General features: G+C 30.3%; 1 protein-coding gene across 1 annotated transcript; it reads left to right on the top strand.

Annotated features, from left to right (window-relative positions):
• The first annotated feature begins 6,157 nt into the window (after positions 1-6,157).
• Positions 6,158-10,382, top strand: LOC100168707 (26S proteasome regulatory subunit 4). The gene is made up of 8 exons (XM_001944702.5): positions 6,158-6,368; positions 7,617-7,761; positions 7,828-7,952; positions 8,764-8,949; positions 9,012-9,326; positions 9,412-9,609; positions 9,673-9,882; positions 10,012-10,382. The coding sequence occupies exons 1-8, from the start codon at positions 6,366-6,368 to the stop codon at positions 10,144-10,146; spliced, it is 1,317 nt and encodes a 438-aa protein (XP_001944737.2). The 5' UTR covers positions 6,158-6,365; the 3' UTR covers positions 10,147-10,382.
• The last annotated feature ends 583 nt before the right edge of the window (positions 10,383-10,965 follow it).

Genomic DNA, 10,965 nt, shown 5'->3' with positions numbered 1-10,965 from the left:
TGTATTACATTTTCATATCTTAGATTTAAAAAGAAAAATTTTTATGAATTTCTAACTCGAAATAATTTGCAAATTTTCGTGATTTTTCCATATTTTGTCATTTTTTGAACTTTAAATGCTTATAAAAAAAAACTGTGACTAACGATTTTTAATGTTTTTCATCTGCCTTTGAAACAATATACTAGGAGCCTTCTATTAAATTTTCAAGCTTTTTTATCCAACAAATAAAATTTTATTGATATTTTTAGAAAAAAAACTAAAAAAAAATGGAAAATGAAAATGTCCGTAAAGAGCTCAAAATAAATCAAAATATTTTGAAAATGTTATGGTGTATAGAAAATGCTAAGATAAACATTCGGTCAAAATTTCATGTACCTACGGTCGTTTTTTTTAAAGTTATGAAAATTGAATATAAAGTTGTGAAAATTGAATATATTGACATTAATTTGTTTTATAGTTACACCAAAAACCGAATTCGATTTTGTCGAAAACCAATTTTGTGTAAAAATTCTCGTTTTATCTTTAGATATTTTGTTTTTTTTTTTTTGTATTTCTCGGCGCTGATGAATAATATTTTTAAATTTGACCTCTCAATACACTAATTTGATTCACTTTCCCATCGAACATGATACTGTAGTTGAAAATCAAAGTATTATTTTTACCAACTCATCTACACAAATAAAAAAATATACAAAAAAAATTCAACACTCATCATTGTAAAATCAATACATTTATGATTTATCGCTCCGCTCAGAATATCTAACTATTATGTATGAAATACAATAATAATAATAATAATATTGCCATCAGTAATTATTTATTATCAGAAAAGTATGTTGATATAAATATTAAATAGTTAATTAGTAAAATAATCAATATATGCAATAAGGCCTTATCTCAAAAGATTTATTGTTTTTATAAATAATTACTTTTTCTAGTAAATTTAAGTTTTTTATAAGTACATCATCAAACTAACAAGAAATGTTCTAAAATAATTTATAAGGGTATAATTTGTTATACCCTTATTATGTCACTGCAAAAAACTTACAAATTACTGTAGTCTATAACCTATTATATAAGTAGGTACCTACATAATAAAACATATTAATAAATTAATAATATAACATATTAATATATTAATAAATTATAATTTATAAATAGTTCTGACTTATGGTCTTGAGTTATAACTAGATACAATTTAATTCAATAACTAATACCTACTACTCATAAAAAAACAGTTCATGTAAAATTGTGGAATACGCTCAAACTATAAATTACAAAAAGTTGGAAAAAATTGGAAAAAACAATAAATGTAGAAAAACGTTTGTATAGATACACTCAGCGTTTATACTGAAATAAAAATAAAAATATATATGTATATTATGTTTTATGGTATAATATTAAAATGGGTAAATGGTAATACATTAAGTATACCTAATTATATAGGTAAAATATATTATAACTTAATATGTATATATACCGACCTAATTTAGTAATATTAAGGGATGCATTTGACAAGAAACTAATAATATGAGAAATTATAAAATGTTCATAATTTTTCAATTCTTTAAAATATAACTACTTAACAAGGAACGTAATTTTATTAGGTACTTTTCAAAAGTAATTTCCCAACACTTTTTTTTTTTCATTATATTTAAACATTTTTATATTTGGTTTTTTTTTCATATGAAATAATAGATTAAACATAATTTGTATAAAGACATTTTTTTGTAGACTCTATAATTTATAATTTAAACTTTTTTTGTAAAAAATATTTTATAAATAATCGAAAAAACTGAAAAACAAACCCCTTTACGCCATAATTTAACGCCCTATTACGACATGTAAAGTTATCAAAACCAAATTTTCACGGAATTAATTTTTTTTTATCACTTAAAAAAATGAAAAGTTACTCATTTTAAATTTATATACATATAATATATGTAGTATGTAAGTATTTTATATGTTCTTAAATCGCTGCACACGCACAAATCCTTGCGCCTATACTTATGTACTTATGACATTTTCAATATTTTTGACTTGGAATAAATTTCTTTGCTCAGAGTCTAAAAATATTGTGTACCTACTTATTTGTATTCATTCGATTCGTTTTAACATTATAAAATTATTGTCAATATCAACGAAGGTTTTATCGGACTGTTGACAATATTTCCGACTGCAGACAAACTGTGAAGTGCATATTATTGCATAGACCGTCTATATATAGACTCTATTATTTATGTATTTAGTTAATTATTTTAATTCCAACGATACAAATACCATCATTCAGACAACTCAAATAACTTGTTGATGTTCTCATAATTATCACAGTTGCGTAGCCGGTGGAATTTACTCCCCCCCCCCCTTCTCCAGAAATTTTAATAAAAGAAAAATCCTGAAAATCCTGGTTACGCCACTGAATTGTCGGGTTTATTAGATAGCCACTAGTCACGCTAGTAATCAAATATTATAACATATTATAATGTTATAAATTATAATAATAATTAATGTGTCATAATGTATTAGCTACGCTTCATTAATACCAACGAACGGGGCCTAAAATACCTCTGATTTCAGTGGACACACCACACACTTATTAATTATACTTTTACTTTTGGGCTTTGACAGTTTTGTATAGCAAACCTGTGGGGGTTGTAACACACAAAATCCCCCCCCCCAGATTTATATACCACTTACCCTGTGAGTGAGTTAGTGAGGTAACTTTTATAACCATTTTAAATCACTAAAAGCAATAAAAGCTTATGTACGAATTAAATTGAAAAATATTTGAATAATTCGTATGTTATCATCATAAATTAGAATATTATAATTTATGTTACGAAATAGTTTATAAGAATATTTAAGGTTTTTAAAAAACAAATCTGATTATGTTTAGAAAATAAAATTGTGTTTGTTAAATAAACTGTTATAATATTATATTATATGAATACTATTACGTGTGTAGATCCTTTTAGTTATATATTTTATTATAAGACAAAATAACTATCTAATTCTTTAAAATCCTATTTAATCAATTTAATACTTTAATGTTTAATTTTTTTAATATTTTAATATATTTTAGACTTACAATAAACAACAATACATAATTATATATTATTTTATACTACCTTTACCTAATTATATAACATAACAGCCCCTATTTTTTAAAAAAAAAATCCGTTCTACACATTTGATTTATAATGATATTAAGAGGATAAAGAAATTTAATTTGGATCCATATATTATGCATTAAAATATAGGGCATAACTTTTTATAAATTTAAGATAATTAAAATCGCACCACAGAAATAATTAAAGGTACATATCCAACCTTCATAATAATTCAACATTTTTTTTAAAACTTCTTTTGCATTTCAACTGTGGAATACCCGAATACAGCAAACTTTTTTGTATGATGTAACGAAATGGATCGGTTCAAATCCTAAACATACCAGCTACCTAGTACCTACCTCTCTTATTGTGATACATATTTAATTATTCGTCAGTAATTTTATTATTGTTAGTTTTTAGGTTCAAATTTAATCATAATAATTAGTTAATAATATTAATTATTATACTATTTTGTATACATATCGATAATATATATTTTGGTAATGTACATTATAGATTTATACATCAATAACATTAAAAAAATGAAGGAAGAGTGTCCTTCACGATAGTTGTAGGTATATGTATCTACCGACTACACCGACCGCCCAGAGTGTTCACAATTCACAAATCAAATACGTTACTAAATACGATTCGTTTTTGGTAGCGTCGTATATTGTAGACCGTCGTCATTGTAATATTATTTAATGTACCTACACACAATATAGGTAGAAATGAATTTAGCAATTTAGATATTGATGTATAGGTCAGGCCAACGAAGTTAGATGTGCTGAGGCAGTCATAATATAATATTTTCCTTTATAACACTGCCGTCCGCGCTGACACGGGCAGCCCCGTTGTCGCCGAGTGATTCGGCAAGAACGCAACTACGACGATCGAACGTGTGAAACGTCGATCATAGTACGCGGGCTAGGCGATCTGAATTTGCTAAGTACAGGGTCGGCCTGGGATCTAAGGGGCCCAGGAGGCAAATTATTCAAAGGACCTCTCGAAAATACCAAATCTCAAAAAAATAATTTAAAAACGTTTTATATATATTTATCACATAATATGGATCGATATATATTTAGTAATATTATAACATCGATCAAACATCACAGTACGTATTTCAACATAATCATAGATTCCAAAATTATCATATAAATGTATTATTACCACGAACTAAGATATTATAATTCTAGTACCATTAAAATAATAAAATGTATATTATACTATTATTATAAAATCATTTAGTGGATCCAAACGCATAGCACTGGGCTGTATATAGTAGGTACATTTAGGTAAATAATTTCATTTATCTCTTGAAAAATACTGGTCGGGGTCTCGGAGGCGATCGCCTCCTAGCCGCCTGGGCCAGGCCGACGCTGGCTAAGTATTTTATTTATGTTTGTTTTGATTTAACAAAAGTGTTGCCGACCCGAGCTGAATATTATTTTAAAGTCTTTTTCGTAAAAACATTAACACACACACACACACACACACACACACACACACACACACACACATATTACGTATATTATATTATAATATTCATATTCACACCTAAGTCACAAAAACTAATCTGGATGGGGTGACCTCATTTGACTATAATATTTACCGTGGTAAAAAATTATTTTATGACTGACCATCAGTTATAATAATAATAGTAATAATATTGAATATTGAGGGGGGCCGGGGGGAGTTCGCGGAGTAGTCGAGTGCCTACCACGACTACCCCGTGCGCACGCTTGTGGTGTTCAGACACACATACCCATGGTCAATGAGGTTTATTGCAAACTGGACAGTGCTCTGGGGTCCTAATGGTCATTCCAATTTAGGGAACGGACGCGTAGAATCGACAAACGCATACCGTCGTACCTACCTCAGAGGTAAACAGTGCTAATCCGAATTTATTCTGGTGACAGTCGTTGGCTTAGAGCGTACAGTAGGTTTTACCGTGTGTCGCTCAGGATACCGGTGATACCGCAGTAGGTACCCATCAAAAAAGATCCTCATCTGTAAAAATTCAAAACCGTTTTATTGTCGTGTGTAGTGCAATACCCACTGTAATACACATTATACAGTAAACTATGTAAACTAAATTAGTAGTGACATTACTACTTAGTACAGTGGTATCTATAAATTATTATCAATTTTTTTTTTTAAGTCTTATTTATTAATGTAGGTCTTCTCAAATCCGTAGTAGGTACACTGCACTTTCGATTTCGGATAACACACTCTGTAACGGGGTTCACTAAAAAAAAATAGGGGATGTAATATCGTGACAATATTCTATAAATTACGATGCTCCAACTTGTTAACTTTTTCATTAGCTGGTATTAGGTACAGTGAACAGTTTTGTATTTCAATAGACACATCGTAGAATAATATTTTAATATTTTATGCGCCTGTTTTATGTTTAGTTATTTAATTATACTACGGCAAGTAGGTACCTAATCACTTTGAATTGACCCATTATCATTTCTTCTGTTTTTTTTATATGACAAACTTGTCCATAGTATAGAAATAAAATAAGTAGGTAATCGACTTAAGTCAACGGAATAGGTGACTAGTAAATTATTAAAATATAAAATGATTGATGTTTGTTATTTCTACAAAACCAAAATCACGTTATAAAACTTGGGACACAGATTTGTTGTCATTCAGGGGACACACTTTGATTTTCACGGAACACCGTATTTTAGGCCCAGCGGCAACGAAAAATAAACGATAAACCATTATTTTTATTAAATATTATTATTATTATTTTTCAAAACACCCCCCTCCGAGGAGGGGCTCGTATCGATCGATACGGTTCCTAAAATTGATAAGCAGTTGTGGATGATAACATAATATTATTTCGTGGCGTCGCCGCACTTACGGCCGCGACTCGTGCAATGTGCGCAGGCGCAACGCATCTCGTCGATATTATGCTCGTCATCGATCGTCGTACCCTGCGGCGGGACGTGTGTGAAGTTGTAAACACTCGGAGCAACAGCTACGAACCGAAGGCGAACGGACAACGTTAGCGACGATATCAGTCGAGTACCGAGTGTCCGAGCGTCGGCCGGCGTCCTCGCGCAGTCGCAGTGTTCCGTCGTCCGTCCGTGTTCGGTGTTCCTCGTCCGTCGCGCACGCGTCATTGCAATATTCGTGCTCAAATAATATCGTTTAACTACCGATTTCAGTAGACTTTTCGTTTGCGGCCGCGTTTCACGTCATTATCACTCGACCGCACTTTGACTTCTCTCCGCAACAATGGTGAGTTATAATAACGATTGAGAATTTATTTGTTTTGCGCGTGACATGATTTGTGTTCTTTGTAGGTAAATAATATTATGTTATGTTAGCGGTAATGGATTTTATTTTATTAACTAGTTAGGTATTCTATAAAATTCCTAAACGTGCTCGTTAATATTGAAATTTCACAGGTTTACTAGTAATTTTATAGAATATCGGTTGGGTTTCCGCTAATGAATGAGAAATTTATATCGTCGGGTAGATATGACCGGCACTGGATTAGATGACATACGAGATTTGTTGTAAAAATAATAATAAAGATAACGTTGAACCACACGACTCGGCATAGACTAGACTTTTTAGTGTGTCGGTGTACTGCGCGTCTACCTACGAGTAGTTAGTTAGTTCATTTTCATTGTTGTACAGTGTTAGTGTACAACAGTACGATATTGTACAACGGTAAGATTTGATAGAAGTGCAAGGTAATGAAAAACTTATACGTCCAATGAAAGATAATTCCGATATTATATTTTACGTCCACGACGAAGAATTATACGTTCTTTTACTTAACATCCACCAGCTATCTATTGGACACGGTGGTAGGGACAGAATGATATAATATGAACTGAAAAAAATTGACGTGAAATAAATGAATATTTATATATATTTTATATAATAATGTAGGTAGGTCGTGTATTAGTAACATTTGATTTTTTTTTTTTTGTAATTTGTACTAAACATAATTCAAATAAAATACTAGTTTTAAATACATCAACTAAACCCTTATTGTTAGCTTATAAAATATTTGGTTGGTATGTATGTAGAATAACTAATTGAAGTATGTATTAGCACTGGCAAGACCAAAATACATTGAATGCGATGGCATGGCGTATCCATCAACGTGTAGACGTAACATTAAGCATGCTGTAAACAATGAATTTTGACTTGATATAGCTAATTGAAATTCATAGTATTTTTTTTATACACCCAGCGTAGTCACTCGCTCGCTTTCAAATTAAAATCGAACATATCCCTCGACTTGTTACTTAAAATCACCTCTGGTGGGTCTCGAACTTCAAATAGCTATAACTTCAAAACTAAGTACGACCGTCAATGTATGACTTTGCCATCGTTTTCAGCATCTTTTACTAAATAGGTTAAAACAAAAAAAAATGTGTCGAGTAAAACATATTATACTTATTACCTACTTATTACCTACCTATTTTTTGTATATTTACATTTTGTTATTTTACTTTAACATGTGTTTAGGGTCAAAGTTATTCTAGTGGTGATGAAAATAAAGATAAAGACAAGCAAAAAGATAAGATCCGGTATAAGCCACCAATCCCGCCGAGAACATACAAGAAGAAGAAGAAGATAAATGGTCCAGATATTGCTTCAAAACTACCAGAAGGTATATTGTTTCCAATTGATAAAATATATTCTACCATATGTATTTATACTTGGATTTCTTTTGTAGTTTATCCTCATTCAAAATGCCGTTTGAAATTGTTAAAACTGGAACGTATCAAGGATTATTTATTGATGGAAGAAGAATTTATAGTAAACCAAGAAAAATTGAAGCCTCAGGAAGAAAAAGATGAAGTAAATATTAAATTACACATAAATTATGATTTATGAGTTTTTTGTTTAAATGTTTTAATATAGACAAAATATCTAATATATTTATTAAGCAAGTACAATAATTGTCATTTTGTATGCAAATAGGTAGTATTAAATTTGTGCATGTTTCAAGAAAACATGAATTTATTATTTTAGTAAATTTAGTAATTTTTTTTAAAGGCATACCTACTATAAATAATATACTGTCGAACGTGGTTAACTCAAACTTCTTTAACTCGAAATGGTTAATACTTAAAACGTTTTCCTGGACCCTAGAATTTCCTATAATAAATTTTATTATCCTTGGATAACTTAAATTCTTAAATAACTCAAACTTTTTGGACGGTCCCTTCAACTCCGAGTTAACCACATTCGACTTTAATAGTTAATGTGTGTTCTATATATAGTAAGAAATAAACTATTAAGAGGACTTTACACTCGAATGTGTTGTCTATTTGTCTCCATCTTACAAACGTAAGACTTAGCTAAAACTGTTTAGCGTGGGTAAGAACTTCTCAAGCTGTAATCCAAGTTAAACAACAACATTTTCACAATAGAAATACAATGTTACACAGTATATGTTATTTATAGTGTGAAAATTTGGTTGCTTAGCTTGGACTACAGCCTGAGTGGTTCTTACGCGCGCAAAACAGTTATTGCATTTGTAAGACGGAGACAACACATGCGGGTGTAGCGTCCTCTCAAGTATTTGTTAAATTCAATTTAGTATTTAGTATTGTTTGATGTTACTGATGTCTAAAAATTCACCGAGTATTTTTTTAACTATTAACAGCAAGACCGCTCAAAAGTAGATGAACTACGTGGAAGCCCGATGGCGGTAGGTACATTGGATGAACATATTGATGATAATCATGCAATTGTTTCAACTTCAGTTGGAAGTAAACATTATGTCAGCATTTTGTCATTTGTTGACAGAGATCAGTTGGAACCAGGATGCACTTTGCTACTCAACCACAAAGTAAATAAATATTACCTATTTAATTTTCTTCATTAATAAATATTTTCCTATTTTTATTGTAGCTCCATGCAGTGGTTGGAGTACTATCTGACGATACAGATCCTATGGTAGCTGTGATGAAACTTGACAATGCACCTCTTGAAACTTATAGTGACATTGGTGGCTTAGACCAACAAATTGAAGAAATCAAAGAAGCTGTTGAACTACCACTGACCCATCCTGAATATTATGAAGAAATGGGTATTCAGCCTCCCAAAGGGGTTATTCTGTATGGTCCTCCAGGAACAGGAAAAACCCTTTTAGCTAAAGCTGTTGCTAATCAGACTTCAGCAACATTCTTGAGGGTTGTTGGGTCTGAGCTTATACAAAAGTATTTGGTATGATATAGAAAAACATTTAATATTTATATACATGTGTAACAAATATCTCTATTTTATGTTAATTTATATGATCAATTGATAGGGAGATGGTCCCAAATTGGTGCGAGAACTATTCCGCGTGGCTGAACAATATTCACCATCTATAGTATTCATTGATGAAATAGATGCAGTCGGTACTAAACGGTACAACTCAAACTCTGGTGGTGAACGTGAAATTCAGCGCACTATGTTGGAACTTCTTAATCAGTTGGATGGTTTTGATACACGGAGTGATGTCAAAGTAAATTACTAATTTGATTAAAACTTAAAATATTGTCTTTACAATATTGCATTGATTTTTCAGGTGATTATGGCTACAAATCGTATTGAATCTCTGGACCCTGCTTTAATTCGTCCCGGTCGTATTGATCGTAAAATTGAATTCCCACTGCCAAATGAAAAAACTAAACGTCACATTTTCAACATACACACGTCGAGAATGGCATTGGATAGTGAAGTTAACTTGAATGAACTCATTACAATCAAGGATGATATTTCTGGTGCTGATATTAAGGTAAATACATACAATTTCTAAATAAATTAAAGTACAAATTCAAATTATACCTTTACGTGTATTTCTAAGTATAGATGTACGTGTAATCATATTTTTGCTTGTGTAATAATTAATTTCCTTTGAATTTAGGCTATTTGTACTGAGGCAGGTCTGATGGCTCTTCGTGATCGTCGTATGAAAATAACTAACGAAGACTTCAAGAAGTCTAAAGAAAATGTGTTGTACCGCAAGAAAGATAACATTCCTGAACAACTGTATTCATAAATGTATTTGGTCTAAGCTATTTTTGTTAAAATAACAATTTAATTCTCAGCAAAAACATTATACAATATATACATTTTGTATTGTAAAATGTAAAAAAGAAATAATTTCAAATCAAATATATTGTCTATTCTATGATTTAACTTACTACAAAACATTGTAATTCAATTGTTTTTCAATTTTTTATTTACTTTAATTATATTCCATTTAATCATACAATTTAATATTACACACATTATTTTACAGATATTTAACGTTTTATTATTTTTATATTTAGTTTGTAACATTCTTTTTTAGAGGTTTGCTATTCAAGGGTCTAATATTAAAGAAACGTAACAACCAAAAATGCGATATTTTGATTAAATATAATAGCCTTGTTTAATATTAATACGTTTTAATAATTGTTGATACGTTCAATGAAAAAAAAAAAGCCAATCCAGTATCATAGGAGATACGTTGTTCTACTACTAATAAATACTTTAAAAATGAATATTTTATGCTAATAATCAAAATATCGCATTTTTGGTTGTTACGTTTCTTTAATACTAGACCCTCGTATTGTAAGTGTGGGTTTTGATAAAGAAGTATATAAGAATTAAAACAAGTTAAAGCGCTAATGACTGGTGTGATGACTGATGAGTATGCGTTTACTACCATATGATAGCTTTCCAGATTTCTGTACCATAATTGTACAATATTACGTAATTTAAGTTTTTACAAATACATAACCACTGAAAGCGTAATATAAAAAGCACAGACACCAGACAGTACACCTAAAAACTGTATGCAATGCTGTCAGTAAGGTTCCTTACTTCCTTCTAC

This window comes from Acyrthosiphon pisum, chromosome X (genome assembly GCF_005508785.2).
Source record: "Acyrthosiphon pisum isolate AL4f chromosome X, pea_aphid_22Mar2018_4r6ur, whole genome shotgun sequence".
Classification (NCBI taxonomy): Eukaryota; Metazoa; Arthropoda; class Insecta; order Hemiptera; family Aphididae; genus Acyrthosiphon; species Acyrthosiphon pisum.
Note: the sequence above shows the minus strand (reverse complement) of the source record. Positions and strands in the feature narration are given on the sequence as shown.